This window comes from Typopeltis vanoorti, chromosome 15 (genome assembly GCF_054136105.1).
Source record: "Typopeltis vanoorti isolate ZY-2024b chromosome 15, IOZ_Tvanoo_1.0, whole genome shotgun sequence".
Lineage (NCBI taxonomy): Eukaryota > Metazoa > Arthropoda > Arachnida > Uropygi > Thelyphonidae > Typopeltis > Typopeltis vanoorti.
In genome coordinates this window covers 52,413,431-52,433,536 of record NC_143563.1, presented here as the reverse complement: position 1 = coordinate 52,433,536, position 20,106 = coordinate 52,413,431, and the positions used below count along the sequence as shown (strand labels likewise).

General features: G+C 35.5%; 1 protein-coding gene across 1 annotated transcript in view; it reads right to left on the bottom strand.

Moving 5' to 3' along the window:
* The window catches only part of LOC150098758 (chitinase domain-containing protein 1), a 191,632-nt gene that overhangs the window by 84,036 nt on the left and 87,490 nt on the right, over positions 1–20,106 (bottom strand). The window contains exons 5-6 of the mRNA XM_090404810.1: positions 16,628–16,734; positions 3,787–3,848 (exon numbers count right to left, since the gene is read on the bottom strand). Coding sequence (XP_090260936.1) covers positions 3,787–3,848; positions 16,628–16,734 — 169 coding nt within the window. The remainder of the gene's footprint in view (positions 1–3,786; positions 3,849–16,627; positions 16,735–20,106) is intronic.

Here is a 20,106-nt window from a genome sequence, read left to right as displayed (position 1 = left end):
ATCCTCTTGCAGGGTCACCACATTTGTACTATTACTAATAACCCTTCCCAGCTTCGCATCATCTGCAAACAACTGAATATCCCCTTGCAATCCACAGACAATATCATTGATATAAAGGTTAAACAATATAGGTCCCAGTACTTCAAAGCCCTGTGCCTTCTGCCTCTTTCATTTTTCTCCACCATACACAACTCTCTGATATCTATCGGACAGCCAATCCTGAATCCAGTTGACCAATCTGACATCCAGACCCATGTGCAAATGGGTCTGGATGTCATAAGCTTGAATATCAGCTTACTGTGTGGCACCCTGTCAAATGCCTTTGTTAAGTCTAGGAAAATGGCAGCATATGCCTTTCTCTCATCTAATGCTCTTGTAACTTTATCATAAAAGGCTAGCATATTGTTAAAACAAGAGCATCCTTTCATAAATCCATGTTGACTCTCACAGATAACATTACCCTCATCTGCCCAATGCTGTATACAGTCCCTCACTACTTTCTCCGAGATCTTACTGTCTACTGATGACACACAAACTGGCCTATAATTAGACACTTCCAGTCTGCTACTGCCCTCATGCAATGGCACTATCTTACCTTCCTTCCATTCCATGGAGGAAGGATTCCATGAAGGATTATATGGAGGAGGAGAATGCAGAGGCAAGTGACTGAGACTGTCTCAGGAATATGGAATGCTGAATATGAGGACTGATTAAGGGAATGCACTCTTCAAAGCTTGGCAGGCAGGCAGGCAAAGAGGTAGTACGATTGAGATATACAAGTTGGTAAATGAACTCTATCAGCAAGATATAAGGGAAAATCATTGCAAAGGAAAATAGGTGGTGGGAGAATAAGAAATCATCTCTAGAACTGTGCAAAGGTCACATGAGTGAGGAAATGAAAATGAGATTATTTGCATTAAGTGGTGCAAATGAAGTGAATGTATTTGCTAGAGTGGGTGATAAACGCTGCTGATGAATGTTTTCAAGGCAAGGTATGACTGGTGTCTGCAAATAGTATTTGTAGATCAATATGAGACCAAAATTAACCACATTTGATTCTCGCAGTAGCAAATTAATTAGTATGAATTTGTTAGTAAGATAATGTATAATAGTTCAGTGAGAGATTCACTGATGGTTATTTACATTTTTTACTCCTTTTGAAATTTCTAGCCAATGTATAATTTACCTCCTTTCTATTCTCTCCATTCATCAGCCAGCATAATGAATCATCCAATGTAAGGTAAGACACATCCTTTTCTTCTCCTCCTTTAACAATTATTTAGTTTAGTACAAGGAAGGATTAGTAGATACTCTGAGTAAAAGCCACTTCTAACCTTCCAATATTATACATATTTTTTAAATCTAATATTTATCTGTAGGTCAAAACTGCTGTTGACATATTTAGTACAGTTGAGTCCATCATGTAGCAACTGCAATCTCTTTTAATAATTTCTAATGATTCTAATTGTCTCTGAAGATGTTACCTATTACAGTGACAAAGTATTAGCATAAACATATAATTTATTCTTAATATTGCAATCCATATCTCAATTTCAGTACAGTGTTCAAAGTGGTTGCAATATTCATGTGATGTTTGATGGAATTCTTTATTGAATATTAAAGATTTTCGGCTACTAGGTAGCAAGTGTTACACATTGGTCATCATGTAGAGTGCAACAAGATAAGTAAATTTTATATTTAATGTGTGGTGATATTGTCTAATTTGTAGAATGAATGTTACTGTGAGATATTTGAGTGTGGAATGCAGTCTTTGGTTAAATTTCAAAGGCAGTATTACTTTAAATTCATTGTTTCTTGTTAGTGCTTTGATACAATACAGCAGTAAAAGGTAGATCACTGCATAAGCATGGATTTTTCAAAAATGGTACACTGCAGTTGTATGTGTAGGAAGATGTGGAGATCATGGATGTTTATATGGAGAGGGTGAATAAGAGACAGGAGCAAATGCCGTTATGTAGGAAGGGCAATATTCTGATGGACCAAGAGGCTTGTTTAAATATGAGTAAGGAACATGGCATCATAATTGAAATGGTAGTTGAGGAAGATTGTGCAAATGTTCAGCAAGTGTGTGGAAGTGATAGCAAAGAAAAAAGTTTGATTGACAATAAAATGTGTGATAATGATGTTGAAAAACAGAGTGCAATTAATGGTAAGATGGCGAGCAGAGTTGAAGGTAAACAAGATTGTACAACTGACAATAAGATAGTGAGAGTGAATGACCTGAAAAAATGATGCAAGATTTGAAGTTGGATTGGTGAAGATGAGGCAAGAGATGAAGGGATGCAGAGTGAAATTAAGAAAATTGTAGATATGTAGTTAAGAGTGAAAAAGATGGAAATGAATGATATTGATATGAAGGAGGTAATGAAAGACATGTGATGGACATTTGTATGGAGACTTGATTATTAGAGGTGTGGTAAACAAGAAGATGCACAAGGTTTGTTTCCTTGGAGGTAAAATGAATAGAGTGACTGAGGCATTGGATGTGAGGAGAGTAAGTGAGCAAAAGAGTTGGTAGTGGTAAACAGGAAAAAATGACTTGAATGGGTACAAGGAACATGTAAGATTGGATATCAGGAGATTGTTGAGAAGGATAAAAGATAACAGTGTGATAGGAAAGGTTGTAAATGTTGCCCAAGTGCGGAAGTGATGAAATAAAATGGAGAGCAAAGATTGTGAATGACATGTTAGCGGAAATGTGCGAAGAGAAAGGAGTGCAGTTTGTTAATATGTGGAATAAGTTTGAAGGACAAATTGAACTAAGAGTGATGACTGCATTTGAATGGTTTTGGTGTGAGTCATTTGGAGAGACTGCTGCTAAAAGGGAGAGTAATGAGTGCAGAGAATGAATCGGAGCAAGTAAGAAGCAACATGAAAGAGCAGGAGTAAGGAAGGAGAGGCTGAAGTGGTGCTTATGAATGGAGAAGTAGCATGAGTGTAGATAACAAGTGTGCAAGACAAACAGGAAACAAGGAGACTTGGAATGGATGTGAACACAGCGTGAGAAAGGTTGACACTCAAAAAGAAAGTGAATGTCACCTTTTTGGCCACCTGGTTTTCAAAAGGATGAAGAGATATTGGAAAGTGTCCAGATACAATTGACTAAGGTAGCTTCATATGCAATTTGCAGAGTCTAGTGGATAGGAGGAAGATGGGTGCTATGATAGAGATGTATAAGTTGGTAACGGGTTGTTAAAGGATCAATGTTGAAGAGGTTTTCATAAAATAGTGGGAGAACAAGAGGTCGAGAGTGTGAATAAGGGAGTAAGTAGCAGGTATTTTGCATGGAGAGTTGTGAATGACTGGAATGCACTGCCTTAGAATGTGGTGTCTGCAGAGAATTTGGAAGTATTTGAATAAATTTGAAGGCATAGTATGATGAGCTGAGGGTATGTCAAAGGGACCTTCGGCAATGAGTCTTTTATTCCATAAGGTCTTGGGATGATAATAATAATAATTAAATATCCATAACAATTATCCACAAGCTGTGATACATTTAAAATATTTAGTTAAAAAATGATACTTTTAGTTATATTTAGGAACTTTTTTTTTTTAATTTTAACACAACTTTTAGTACAAGATGATCTAAATACCTCAACTTTGCCCTATTAAGTGATTGCAATGGAATATTTCAAATTTCATGAAAATAATGCTATGATTATATAAAAAAATTCATAACTAAATTTAGTTTAGCTTAACACTGGATAATAAAAGTAAGCATGGGAAAAAAAAAAAAAAATATATATATATATGTGGAAATAGTACTTAATCATTCTGCCTCCAAGCATACTCCACAATTCTAGAACAAATCCACGAAACCTCATTTCCTAAAATAAAATTAAGGTACATATAAGCAGAAGATAATCAAAACAAAATAATACAAATTTTATTAACTTGTACATTGTAAGCAAGACCATCACAAGGGAAATGCAAGTTCAAGACAAACTTCCATATATCACATTTTAGATATAGGGTAGGTGAGATGGATAGGTGGGTGGTTGATAGAGAGATATCAGAGAGTAGTTTATTCAGGAGTAGAGTCCAAAAGACAGGCTGTGACTAGTGGTGTGCCTCAGGGTTCTGTTCTTGGACCACTGCTGTTTAATTTGTTCATTAACGATATAGGGAAGGATCTAAGAGGAACAGTTCATTTGTTCACTGATGATGCAAAGTTGGGTAGGGCAATAGTGAATGCAGAAGATGTCAAAATCTTGCAGGATGATTTGGATAGATTGGAGTTCTGGGCTAAGGAGAATGGATGTCAATTTAATGTGACAAAATGTAAGGTTATGCATTTTGGGGTGAAAAGATTAGCAGCAGTATACCACATTGGTGGAACTGTACTCCAGGAGATTGATGAGGCCAGGGACTTGGGAGTGTTGGTGGATAGGGATATGAAGTTTAGGGGGCACATTGCAAAAGTGGCTAAATCAGCTCATCAACTCACTTGGTTGTCGAAAAATACTTTGACAAGCAAGTTATTGTTCCTCTGTACCAAGCCTTGATAAGATCTCATCTTGACTACTGTGCCCAGATTTGGTCACCTAGGCTTCTTCTTGATGGAGAGGAGGTTGAGAGGATCCAGAGGCGAGTGACCAAGATGATAGCAGGTCTATGAAATGAACCTTATGAGAACAGGTTGAAGATTTGTGGGTTGCAAAAATTGGTTGATAGGCGGAAAAGGGGAACTATGATTGAGACATTCAAATTGCTGAAGGGTTTCTATAGGATTAATTCAGAGGATATTTTTGAGATCAGGACTGGTGGTGGGAGAACTAGGGGACATCTATGGAAGCTGGGCAAGAGCGTGGTTAGCAAGGGTGTTTGTTAGAGCTGGGTTCTTTACTTTTAGAGTGGTAAATGAGTGGAATAAGCTGCCAGAGTCTCTTGTGGGTGCTATGACAGTGAGTGAGTTCAAGGCAAGGTATGATAGATACTGTGAGAATGTTCAAATAGTTGTGTGGACATGATGTTTAGGGCCTCTCTCGATGAGTCTAAGGACTCCCTGGAGTCGCCCGTAATAATAATATCTACCTTGTTTGTCAAAGTTGCAGACCATATGTCTCTAGAGCATAGCACAGACACAATATACAACCATAAATATCCAATTTATCAAAGCGAGTTTCAGAAATATTAGAAACTTTTAGCTTAAGTGTAAGAAATGAGTACTGTCTATACTCTCATTTCTTAATAAAACCATGGTCAATAAATTAAAGCTTTTTTTTTTGAAAAATGAAATTTATTTAGGTGATAGAAAACATTTCAAATTTGCACTTCAAAAAATACTATTGTTTAAAGATTTTATTATTATTGAAGCACCACATGAAATCATGAGACTCATCACAGGAGGTCTGCTTTAGACAACACAAAGTCTGCTATAGCACTCCTTAAATTTATTTATGGTTTGCATTTTCACTACCATCTAAGGCAATGCATTCGACACTCTTACCATTCTGCACTAAAAAAAAAAAAAAAAACTATACCTCACTCTATCCTTCACAATTTTTAGGGAAACCATCCTGTCCTTGTTGCTCTGTGAAAAATATTCCTAGTGTCTATCTGGTAAATACCTCTCAACTTAAATGTCTTGTTCATATCACCTCCGACATATGTTTTATTCAACTTTTAAATGCCCTGAATTTATCCTTAACCTAAAACATAACTTCATAGCTCTAGATGCTTTAGCCATAATTCCAGAAATTTCCAAAAGAAAAGCTTTAAAAACACTTCTTAAAAATATCACATCTTGTCAACCTTCTTAAATTAGTAAAACTCGAATGTTTTAGTTCTCTTCTCTCCCCACAGATAAGCAGATATTCGTAAAATTCCTAAATCCAGTAATTCTTACTCTCTCCTATAATGCCACTTGTTCCAACTCCTTTAAAATAGCCAAGCAGCTAATTCCTTAATCTCCTCATCTCCTTTACTGGTCATACTTCATCTTATATAAAAAATTCCTTCTACTTCAGATCTTTAATCTAAAACTTAGTTTTAAATAACAGTAATATCATGACTAGTTTTGACATCACTCCATTATTCATCAATATTGCTTTTTCTGACACTTTACTTAAAAATGTTTAATAAGATAGTGGCAATAAGCACAGATTATGACAAAGATGTGAGAAGAGAATAGGATGCCAGCAGAGTTGTGTGAGGAGAAAGGAATTCGTAATGTGAACTTTGGAATGAATTTGAGGGACAAGTGGAGCTGTATAAAAGATATGAGTTACATTTAAATGTATTTTGTGTGTCAGCTGGAGAAACTATTGTTGCAGGAGTACTGACTGAAGTGAATAGAAAACCTAAGGAAGCAAGTAGTGGAAGGGCTGGAAAGTAGGGTAAGAGAGCTTGTGGATGGAGAGATGAGTAGCATGAGTGAAGAGAATGAGAGAGAGAGAGAGAGAGAGAAGTGTGGATGATGGAATGGATGTGATGTGTGAGTGCACTAGACAGAAATGGGATGACCAGGGATGTGAGGACAACAATTACGTCTGATGGAGAGAAGTGTAAGACCATTCATGATAGAGAGGAGTGGCTGGGAGGGGGGGGTTGTATCTGAAAAGTGGGATCAGAGAGACTTGTTGTAGAACAAAAATAAACTAGTATGCATGTTTACAAAGGCCATAAGTATCTGAAATAAAGGGAATGAAATTGTAGCATATACTCTAGTATATCTGCTCAAAAATTGTTGGATTAAGTGAGACACGGTTAGATGAAGATGACATTCTGAAAGGAATAGAGATGAATGAATATGATGATTTTTCATGAAGATAGGGCAGAAAGTGCTGTTGATAGTAGCAAAGGGGGTTATGCTCATCTAAGGTGAAGCATATCTGTCATCTGACATAATATCTGTCAGTCAGCCAGCCATCCATCCTATTATCCATGCTAATATTCTATAATCCAAACTCATATTCTTCACTTTATGCAACAGTCTACAATACTACAGTCTCTCAAAAGCCTTAGCAAAATCTAAAAGTATCATGGTGTAACCATTCCCCTTGTTTAGTTCAATGGTGACATTGTTACAGAATGTGAGCAAGTTGCTAAAACATGACCTTCCCTTAGTAAAACCATGTTGCTCATTACAAAGTAGCATTGTCAACCCATTTCTGAATGCAAGCCCTAACCAAGTTTTCGAATAGTAGGATAAGAGAAATCTTCACCATAACTCCTGAGATACTAACTGATCAAAAGTGAAATACATCGGTCTTTGCACCACCCTTGTGCAATGGAATTACCATACATTCTTTCCATTCCTGCAGAATCTTCCCTGTTCTGAGACTCATATTAAAGAGCCTGGTCAAAGGAACAGCCAGTTCAGCTGAACACTCTTTTAGCACACATGCTGATATCCTATCAGTCCCTATTGCTGAATTCTCATTTGGTTTGCAACAGCTCTAACAGCTCGTTCTCATGTACCCAAGTTTCTTTATCCAGTGAAGAAGTAGCAGTGAGCTCAATGTGGTGTACACTAAGTTGATTGCTTTTAACAAAATGGGCACTCATTAGTTGAGCAACCTCTTCTTCATATGTAACCCTCAAGCTATCTGCATTTAGAAGAGTTATTCTTTAATATTGATTCTTTCTTTGATTTGCAGCATACTGATAGAATTCTTGTGAGTTGTCTTTAGCACACAGAGCCAGTTTCTTTTCATACTCAGACTTTGCTTTCTGTACAACAGTTGTGACTATTCTAGCCTGCTGCTTATAATTTTCATAATGGACATCATCCTTATGCACATGGTATTTCTTACAAATCTCTTGCTTAATAAGATTATACATCTATTGGACTCCTACCCTATTTATCCTTCAAATTCTCGGAACACATTCTGATATCACATCGTTTAAGTATTGTCTAAATGCTTCCAATGCACTGTCGATATTCTTCCCATCCACAACCAATCCCATTCCACTGAACTCAGTATACTACTCAGTTGGTCATAATTTCCTCTTTTGCAGTTCAGCATGTAACCTTTTCAAAATGGAACATTCATGAACTTAGTCACTTCCCACGTGAGTACCGCATGATTACTGTCACCAACCGGAGGCAGAATAGTTACAGCTTTAACTGAAATGCCTTTTGACACTATAATCAAATCTAACACTCTTTGACCTCAAGTTCCTTCTGTCACATGCTGCTTGAGGAAGTTGTCCTGTAACAGATTAAATATACACTTGATATCTAACAGACAGCAAATTCCCAATCCAATTTACTAACTTGATACCAAGATCCATACACTGCAACACACACATCAACTTATTATGTGGCCATTTCTTTTAGTGTTGCATGGTGATCAGCATTCATTTTAGAAATCATGGACTTTACAACCGTGTTATAAATAACTATTTTAATTTTCCGACGTTTGGACCTCTACATTAGGTCATCACCTGGAGTATATACAAATATACAAGGGCAAGCTGAGTTACATTTCACATGATAAGCTAAAGAAACAATGATTTGATCACCGATTATTCTACTGGCATGATCTCTAGTGAAAGGGAAAAAAAAATACAGATAAAATTACAAATTAATTAATTATTTAGAAACTACATCAAAGCTAAATTCTATTTAAGATAACATGAGAGAAACATTCTTTCTTATATACCGGGTTGTTCAAAATTCGTACAAACTTTGAGGGGAGGCAGAGAACATCAAAATCAACCATATTCACATAGGAAAGCATGACTGGAAACTCCACCAGAAGGTACTAATAGGGACACAAAGATACAGCAATAACACAAGGCAGTAAGTAGTGTAAAAAACTTCATTAAGCACAACTGAACAGTTCAATAGTAGTTGGATACATAATATGTATCCAACTACTATATAGCTACTCTGTAAGCTAAACACAACCCACAAGAATTCTATCAATATGCTGCAAGTAGCAGAAAGAATAACTCTACTGAATACAAAGAGATTGTTCAACTAATGGGCGCCAATTTTGCTAAAAGCTATCAATCAACCTGGTGTATTCAACATTGAGTACACTGCTATCTCTTCAATGGATTAAGAAACTCAGGTATACGAAGATGAGGTTATTAGAGCTATTGCACAAATTGAATAAGAATTTAGCAATAGGGGCAGATGGGATATCAGCACAGGTGCTAAAAGGATGTTCAGCTGAACTGGCAATTCCTTTGGCCAAGCAATATAATTAGAGTCTCAGAACAGGGAAGATTATGCAGGAGGGAAAGAATGTACAGTAATCATTACATAAGGATTGGTTAGGGCTTGAATTCAGAAATAGGTTGACAGTGAATCTCTACTTTGCAATGAACAGCATGAGTTTACTAAGGGAAGGTCGTATGTTTTAGCAACTTTCTCACATTCTATAACAATATTATCACTGAACTATACGAGGGTAGTCTGAAAAGTTCTCAGCCTAACAATGAAAAAACTAATTTATAACTTCAAAATTATTTTTATCTTTCAAAACTAATCTCCCTTAAGACTAATACATTTATTCCAGCAACTCCAGTGCCATTATCCCATTCTTGTAGTGGTTCTCAGTAAGACCTGCAACTCTACAGCTGCAATCACCTCTTGATTCGAAGAAAAATGTTGACCAGTGGAAGAGTTTTAGTTTTGGGAAGAGATAGAAGTCAGAGGGAGCCAAATCTGGGGAATAGGGTGGATGTTCCAACAATTCATAGTACAGATCCCTTAATTTTCCCATTGCCAAAACACTTTGTGGACAGGTGCATTGTCCTGATGAAAGATGATTTTTTTTCTTCTGCAAACTGGTTCTTTCCTCACAAATTTTTTCGTTTATTCTGGTTAAAAGATCGGAATAATATTCCTCAGTTATTGTTTTACCCTTTTCAAGATAATTAATAAACAAAATGCAAAGAGCATCCCAAAATATCAATGCCATAACCTTTCCTGTGCTGAGGAAAATTGTGCAACGGGAAAGCTTGGTGAAGAACAAGCTGGATTCAGGCCAAATAAAGGTTGTCAGGATCAGATTTTCACTTTAAGACAAATAGTTGAGAAATCTTGGGAATATAACAAAGATTTCTATTTAAGTTGGGTTGATCTGGAAAAGGCATATGACAGGAGGTAAAACTCTTCAAAATGCTATTCAGGTATTCGACAAGGATATACATTATCTTCACTGTTATTCATTATCTATATGCATTGCATTATGAAAGAAATTGATATTAAACCTGATATCAAAATTGGTGATGTTAATCTTAGTTCTTTACTTTATGCAGATAATGTTATACTTCTGAATAAACCCAGTACAAGATGCAAGATTCCCTGACTAAATTCAATTACTGTTGTAATAGGTTTGGTATGAAAATCAGCAATAAAAAAGACAAAGGCAATGAAAATAGGCAGAAACATTGAAAACCCTCAACTGTATCCTGAACTGTAAACCAATACAAGTAAAACATTTCAACTATTTCGGCATAATATTTAGTGAAAATGGTAAATTAAATAATGAAATAGACAGAATTAGTAAAGATGATATAGTAGGAAGTCATCTGAATAAATTTATATGGAAGAAGAAAGAAATTAGTCAAAACTAGTCCAAATTAGCTGTATACAAGAGTGTGTTCAAGCCAATTTTAACTTATATATCTCAGAGCTGGGTTAGAAATAAAACACTTGATCAAAGACTAGAGTCCTCTGATATGAGAATTCTGAGAAAGATTAGTGGAATGAATGCATCAATGACAGTATTGCATCAAAAATGAAGATATTAGAAAAGTAAATTACTATTGTTAGCATTCAGGAATCTTTAGTAGAGCTAATCTCAGGTAGTATGGTCACTTATAGGAGATATTTGTGCTACTGAGTGCTGTTTTCCTAACAGACAAACTGTTCTTAACAAAGTCATACACATTTCTCCAAAGCAATCAATCAAAGATACACATTTAATTTGCTTCTTTCTTCTGTCTTACACTACTGACAGCACTGTGCTGTTGAAGAAAAATTATCATCAAATACCAGTGATTCTAAATGGCAACTTCAACAATGATTTCTCTGATCCTAATTTGAAGCCTCTTGTCAAGTTTCTAAAAGAGAAGTCTGATCTCACTGTGGATGCTGATCCTGCTATAAGCAATAACAAGAAATGGCACTTTTAGAGATGCAATTTTCCAGTGGCTATTACATAATTTGCAATCACATGCCTATGTTTTATATTTTAGTTATCACAAATTAATATCTTGTATTCTTGAAATTGAAAGCTAATAAATACATAAAATATATTAAAGATGTATTTCTTTGTTCTTTATTTCAAGATAATTAAATTCTACAGAGATGTTTCCCATAGAACATTGTTTATGTGTGCCCAGGCAATTTTTTTTTTTTTTTTTAAATACATATATTAACCTCATGCACAAGAGTCCCACAATAATGCTATGGGTGAGCAAGCGTCCAATGCAAAAGAAGGAATCTATTAACAAGTTTTTTCTTAAAAATTTAACGTTCATCACATCAATGATATAGTAAATAATTTAAGGGAAAATATCTAGTTGTATGCTGTTGATGCAAAACGGTACAGAAAAAGTTAATAAAGTAGTTACAGATTTTACAAGATGATTTAAATGGACTGGCATTATAGGCAAAGGATGATGATAAAAATTTTAATGTAGTAAAATGTAAAGTTATGAATGCACTTTGGAATGAAAAGATTACAAGCTATGTACTACAATCATTGCAATAAATTGATATGCCTCATCAAATTACCTGGATGTAATACATGCTAACAATCATAGATAACTTAAAGATACCAAGAAATTATATAAAATTATATATTTGGTTTAATCCTTTATCCAAGTGTAAGCAAACAAAGTTTGCACCTGAAGTAATTTCAGGACTGGGGCAACTCATGGCAAGGTATGACTTAGCATCACTTGCCTTAGTATCCCATAATGCAAAACACATCTCCTTTGGGACATGTATAATTATTATTATTATTATTCAGGCCTCCATGGAGTCAAAAGACTCACCGCGAAAGATCGTTCCTAGGAAACACTAAGTCTATCAAGACTCATCGTGGGAGGTCCCTCCTAGGAAACACAAAGTCCATCATACCACTCCTTAAACTCATTGACCATTCTCACTCTCACCACTCTATCAGGCAATGCATTCCATGTTCAACCTCCCTCCATGCAAAGAAACCGCTCCTCACCCTCTTTCCCACAGTTTCCTTTCGTAACTTCCAGGGATGGCCCCTTGTCATGACTCCTTCCTGCTGTTCAACCAAGCAAAAGAACTCCCCAGTGTCAACCCTGTAACCACCTCTCAACAGTTTAAAAGTTCCAATCATATCACCTCTCCTTCTTCTATCCACCAAACTCTGCAGTCCACACTACTTCAGCTGATCCTCATAACTAACACTGTACAGTCCTAACACCATCTTTGTACCCTTTCCACAGTTAATTTATCCCCCTTCAAATCCTAAGGATCAAATCTGAGAACAATAGTCTAAGTGTGGTCTGATCAGGGTCTTATACAACGGAATGATAACTCTTTTATCTCTGCAGGTCAGAATCATTCTCATTATTGCAGCAATCCTGTTACTTTCACCAACTTTGCAATATGCCCCCTAAATTTCAGGTTTCTATTAATCATCAATCCCAGATCTCTTGTATCACCTACTTCCTCCAGTATAGCTCCTCCAATAGAGTATGCAGCATCCTATCGATGTGTCTCAAACCACAAGACCTTACATTTTGCTGTATTAAATGGACACCTCCATTCATTTGCCCATCTGTCTAGCTCATTCAAATTTTCTTGCAGGGGTACCACATCTGCACTATCACTAATAATCCTTCCCAGCTTCACATCATCTGCAAACAATTGAATATCCCACTGACAATGTCATTGATATACAGGTTAAACAATATAGGTCCCAGTACTGAGCTATGTGGGACCCCACTTGTAACCCCACCATATACAACTCTCTGATATATATCTATCAGATAGCCAATCCTGAATCCAGTTGACCAACCTGACATCCAAACCCATGTGCTGCAATTTAAATATCAGCTTATCATGCGGCACCCTGTCAAATGCCTTCGCTAAATCCAAGGAAATGGCAGTATATGCCTTTCCCTCATCTACTGCTCTTGTAACATTATTATAAAAGGCTGGCATATTACTAAAACAAGAGTGCCCCTTCACAAATCCATGTTGCCTCTCACAGATAACATTACCCTCATCTGCATACAATCCCTCACTAATTTCTCCAAGATCTTAACAACTACCGATGACACACAAACTGGCCTATAATTAGACACTTCCAGTCTGCTACCACCCTTATGCAATGGCACTATCTTACCTTCCTTCCATTCCCTGGGCACCTTTTCCATAGCCTGACTTTCATTGAAAAGTCAGGTCAAAGGGGCTGTTTAGCACATTCTCACAAAACTAGTGGTGAAATATCATCCAGTTCCACTCTTTGATACTCCTGCATGTCTATTCATCTTTCAAGTCAAAACCACATGGTCACTCTCTCCAACTAGTGGGAGAGATGTCATCTCATAATGCTATGCATTAAGGGTCACTACCCAGACCAGTTTCAACCTTTGTCAGTCTCATCAGTGGGAGCCAGACCCAGAGGTGATGATACCAAGACAAAGTAATGCAGAAGTCATATTTCAATATAGAAGTTGATAAAAGGTGTCGATATAGGTGGATTGATATAGTACAAAGTGCCTTAGACGATAGAAATATAGGATCTGATAATGTTGGAGTCTTGACAAGTAACAGACTGATTTGGAGTAAAATTGTAGATAGGAAGTTAGTAATGACGTAAATTTTTCATGTAGTACTATCATATCCTGTACATCCCCTTGAGGGTACATGTCAGGAAATTGATGATGATGATGATTTATCATCTCTAGGAGATGTGCTTTATATTATGGAAAATACTAAGGAAAGTGATCTGGAACTTACTCCACCTTTACTACTAGTTGCCCATAAGGTTGCTTATGCTTGCATCCACCAAAACTTTTAGTTTGCATATATTTGGCACGAAACTCTTGTAGTTTCTATATTCGGCTATGAAATAATGTTGGATTAAATATCCATGATCATGCAGTGTTTTTTCTTTAAGTTTTATTGCTTGTTTGCCGAGGTCTGGAGAGTCATTTTGCTTGTTATCGTAGAATTTATGCCAATAAGAAAAAACTAAAACTGTTCAAACGACTCTTGATAACTTCTTTTGATAAAAAATAATAATAAATTTAGTTTAATCCATTATCTAAGTGTGAGCAAACAAAGTTTGCGCCTGAAAGCATCTTCAGGACTGGGTTAAGGTGGTACAACACCAGGGCAACTCGTTGCAAAGGTGGAGCAAGCTACCAACACTCCTATCTCAGTATCTTCCATAATGCAAAACACATCTCCTTGCGGATATGTCTAATGTTATGCATTAAGGGAAGGGCCACTACCCAGACTAGTTTTGACCTTTATTGAGGTCTCTTCAGTGGGAGCCAGGCCCAAGTGGAGATACCAGTCAGAAACATTAGCAAGTCATCTCTACCTATAGGAGTTGCCAATTGGTGTGCCACCTTTTTTAATAAATTACTCTGGATTTAGAGAAAGTTGTTGAAAGTTTATTTTTCACTTGGTTAGAGTATAATAAAAATGTTGCAAACGAGTTTGCAACATTTGGTATAATAAAAAATTTATTATACCAAATTGGTATAATAAATTTATTATAAAAATTTGGTATAATAAAAAATTTATTATACCAAATCTTTTGTTTTGGTTGCCCTGGTGTTGTACCACCTTAACCCAGTCCTGAAGATACTTTCAGGCGCAAACTTTGTTGCCCTGGTGTTGTACCACCTTAACCCAGTCCTGAAGATACTTTCAGGCGCAAACTTTGTTTGCTTGGATAAAGGATTAAACTAAATTTATTATACTCTAACCAAGTGAAAAATAAACTTTCAACAATTTTGATAAAAAAATTGCAGTAAATAATGTAGGTACAAGTATTTATTACATATTTACTTTTCTTACCATATAAAAAGAGTACGATATAAAACGAATTATTAATACAGTAATGGATTATGGATGAATTGTAATTTTTACCAGATTTGATTAATGCGATTTTGATGTATGCGGTAACATCGAGGGATAGCTGTACTTGGCTTAATCCTTTATCCAAGTGTAAGCAAACAAGTTTGTACCTGAACTATTTTCAGGACAGGGGAAACCAGCATAAAGAAGCTAAGACTTTACATCACTTGCTTTAGTATCCCATAATGCAAAGCACATCTCTTGGCAGACATGCATGAGACCTCAATAAAGGGATCAATTGGAGCCAGGCAGTCAGGCTCCCACTGACAAGACCTCAATAAAGGTCAAAACAGTATGGGTAGTGACCCTTTCCATAATGCATACTAAGGATATGTGCTTTGCATTATGGGATACTAAGGCAAGTGATCAGAACTTATACAACCTTTACCACGAGTTGACCCAGTCCTGAAAATACTTCAAGCGCAAACTTTGTTTGCTTACATTTGGATAAAGGATTAAACCAAATATATAATTGAAAGTACGGAAATATATAACGCAAATAAGTAAAGCGGGTATACTGGAGAGTTGGTTGAATAAATCTCTCTGAATAAAACAAGAGAGAGAGAGAGAGAGAAATTAGTCAAAATACCAAACAGTACAAGAGGACAGTATTGAAATCAATATTAACTTATGGATCTGAAAGTTGCAGTGAAAATAAAACAGTTAAACAAAGACTGGACTGAATGACTAGCACCAATGGCAGAACCATATAAACAAACTTGACATTATTGGTATCCAAGAGCATAAGTAGTATCTAAGGTATTGATTCTCTGATCTAGAAAGTAGAAAACAATTCCTTTTTGTCCATGTGAATTCACATTTCACTATTGTGAACTCATATGGACAAAGGGAATAAATTCAGTGGAAGATTTGGTATAATAAATTTTTTTAAAAAGTAGTATTGATGGTAGAGAACTTTTTTAACTAGGATATTTTTTTTATCTTTTAGGGTAAATAAATTTAAGATAATAGTACATATTTATTATTATTATTACACGACACCTCCAAGGTGTCTAAAGACTCATCAAGGGAGGGCACCTACTCTACAACTCTCCATCTCCACCACTTAATCCACCAACTACAGCAAACCACAATTACTATCATCATCATCATCTACTGACCACCACCACTACCACTAGTATTTTTTTGTCTGTAAATTGTGTGTTCTCAAGACCGATTCATCTGTATATGGGATGAAAAAACCTTTTACTTCCACATGAGATGGGCTAACTCATCATCATTTGAAAAAAAAAACCATATAAAGATTCCTCTCATCATGATGAGAATTGAACTTAGACCTTTTCCAATCAAAGGACACACAACATATAGTCATTCTGCCAATTACACCATGGAAGCGCTAATATATTATAATGGAGGCGCTATATATTATAATGAATGTTGATTATATCAATAAAAGTGGTTACATAGATTAAAATATGTATAATATTTGTTACATCACCTTAAAAAAAAGATGATACCTTCTTTCCTACTGATCACTTGTATATTTATAATTTTGATCATAAATTGATAATAAGTAAATAAAACTGAAATATCACATACTTGAGCAAAACTGACTAGCTCATTCCCCACATTTTCAATGGCTTCTTGATCACTGAACAATTTATTTAAATCCCGATATGTCCAGTTTTCAAAAATTACTCTTGGTACTGAAAGAACAAAGTTTAATTTTTTTAAAGTGAAATTATTCCACAAATAGATAAAGTAATTTTTTGATTTTCAAATTTGCATGCCTATTATTTAACATGTAATATACTGCTATATTAAATTTAATATGCAGATTAATTTTGTCAGTACTTGACAGAAATCACAGAATTACAAAACTGCACAGAATGACTTTGCTATAATGCTGCTGGACAGAGCACCATTTTGGACAATAGCACATATTCTCAATTCTTCATCATTCTGATACACTTTACCTATATAGAGAAAAAATTGTTGAGAAGGACAAGTGGTTCCCTTAATCCACTTCACAAAACTAAAAGGATTAAATTACTATACCAATTTTTTTCAGTTTTCCCAAAACTGGAAATTCTTGGAACGATGGTAATATTTTGCCTAGGTATTTAACATGTTGACTGCCACTGGCCTAATTTGCAAACTTTCCACTGGTGCCACAGTGTTGTTAATATTATACTGGTGATAAATTTTTCACTTTGTCAGTAAGTATGAACTTTTTTTTTTTTTTAGCAAAAAGAAGTTTTCAGAGCTTGTGCGATTATATTATTGGTTGAAAGATTATAGTTCTGCATCGGTGGGGAGAACACAACTAGTATACTAATATTTCGTACAAAATATACAATGCAAGATAACTCACAGTGGGCATCCTGATAGAGACATCCAACTACAAGTTATCTCATAGTTGGTAGTCAACATGTTAAATGTTGCATCATGTTCTTTGCAACAAATCTTCAACGAATAGTTACTTTGCATAAAGCAATAATGAAGTAAATCCCATCCACAAAAGATTGTAAACTTATACATTTGAATATCATAGGTGGGTATAGGATCAGATAATCCTGCTTTTCCTCTACTCTAGAGACCACCCAGCATGGAACTGTTTTTTTTTTTTTTTTCCAGACCTCCAGTAAGCAAGGTTGCTGTCTTATACCAAGTGATGAAAATCATCTCAAAAATCAAATAGAATGAAGATTTATTTAAAGGAATTTTAGTAGCTAGTACTGACTGGTGCTATGAAAGGCACTATGTAATATCATAACTAATCATTATGTAAAAGAAAATTCAAAACAAATTTCTTGTTCACATGATATCACAAATGGAATAAAGATATTCTGGCAAAACATTTAGCTTCTCTTCTAAATGCCTAGACTGGTCAATTCTAGAATTTCTTCTTCTTCTTCCTCTCTCTTCCCATCATATATGTGGATGATGATGAGACTAAATGAACTCTTTCCACTACTGTCTATCCCTGGGGAGTCCAAACAACTCTGTCCAGTTTGGTGTCGCTTGTTGTGATTTGGTTTTCAGGTCCTCTTTTATTTTGTCTATTCTAGAATTTACTTTTTTAAAATATAACTCAGGTAACTCCACTCCAGTACTAGGAAAATTAAATTCGTACACGTATATAATACACTTACCCACCAGAATACTGGATAACTCTCACTATGATTCTCACAATAATTCTCATAGTCAGTCACTTATTCACTGAATGAATGTCTGCATCCATCAGATCAGTAAGTGACCATGACAAGAGAAATGAAGAGGAAATGTTGTCTGCCTTGAAGCTTAATTCATCCAAGGAAAAAAATAAATAAGATATATTTTTTTTTGTAATCTAATATTCTGCTGGTTTTATACCCAATATCTTCAGAGCATAGTTTGTCAACATACACAAGCACTAATAACAGATTCTTAGTGAAACAATTTTAAAATTGGAATGAACAAACACAAAGAGCTAAAAATTCCTTTGGCACTATCTATTGTTGAATAAAGAGAAGTTTTCAAGTATTAAGTTGATTGTAAAATGAATTCCTCCTAGATTTTTGGTTAATTAATACAAGCATACTTACTGAGGTTTTGGGAAATGTTTCAGAGCTGCTGATGATTCCAAAAAAGTCTTTCTCTAACTTGTAATGACTTCGGAGTAACAATTTTTTTCTTCCATCTAATCCTGTGTAAAAGGGCATCTATAATGGCAAACGTATTGATTATGTTCTCAAATGCAGATGTCAACCAATTTTCCTGTCCACAGTAAGCTAGTTCAGAGGCACAAAGCACTTTATACACTCCTGAATGTAATAAAGGATGGAATTTGTCTTTAGGTGAATAGACAAAGGCTAGTTTGGTATGTGGTTTGAAAAATGCAGTCATGTAATGGACAAACACAAAGAACTAATGTCCTAAACAGCACACCATGCTAGTTTGATCCATTCACCTCTGGACAAACTCCATCTTTTGTCACATTCAGGAGTGTATAAAGTGCCATGTACCTGAGAAATATTTTACTATGGATAGATAGAAAGTCTGGCTACCATCTGCATAGAGAACATAAGAAATATATCTGCCATCATTATGGCAAGGTGGGACTAACAGACTTTAGATGCCCCTATCATTCAGGATTTGATGGTAGAAAACCAATGTGCTACATGGACATCATTACAAGTCCGAGACAGTTTTTGGAATAAGCAAAAGCTATGAAATATTTCGTGAACCTCAACAAGTATGAATGTATTAATTTGCCTAAAATCTGAAGACAGAAATTTTAAGATCAACTTATGTTGTAAACTTGTCTTTATCCAATAATAGCTGGATAGACCAACATTTAGTTGGTCTATCCAACTTTATCCAACGATAGGCAAAATTTTGACTTTAGTTCTCTATATTTATTCATAACAATTTTAAAACTATTCCACTACCTGACTGTTAGTGGTGCTTGCATATGGTGAAAAACCATCTGTGTTTTGAAGATGTTGAGTAGAACCAAGAAAATATTAGCAGTGGCTCCGATGAGACCTCAATAAAGGTCGAAACTGGTCTGGGTAGTGACCCCTCCCATAATGTATAGCATTATATATATCTGCAAGAATATGTGCTTTGTATTATGGGATCCTAAAGCAAGTGATGTGAAGTCATTGGCCTCTATATAAGAGCTGCCCAGTTGTGAAGTTACTCACATGCAAACTTTGTTTGCTTACACTTGGATAAAGGATGAAACCAAGAATATAATTTCTTGGCATCTTTAATTTATAATTTTTAGTGTTATGAATTAAGCTGCAAATCACAGATGGGCAAATGCTAACATGCTAACACCTAAGCTTTATCTACATATCTGAAATGCTGAATGGTTTCCCATTCAAATCTGAATGGGACAATCACTGCAAGGTGCAAAGGATTATTGCAATTCATGCACAATAATATCAGAAATAAAAGTATTGAGGGTGAAGAGTTTTTGGCAATAGTTAGCTCTAGTGGGTCAAAAATTATTGGTGTTGTGAGAATTGGATGAAAGAGCATGATAAAAGGATAGTATGTAGGGTATATTATATTATCAAAGAAGATAC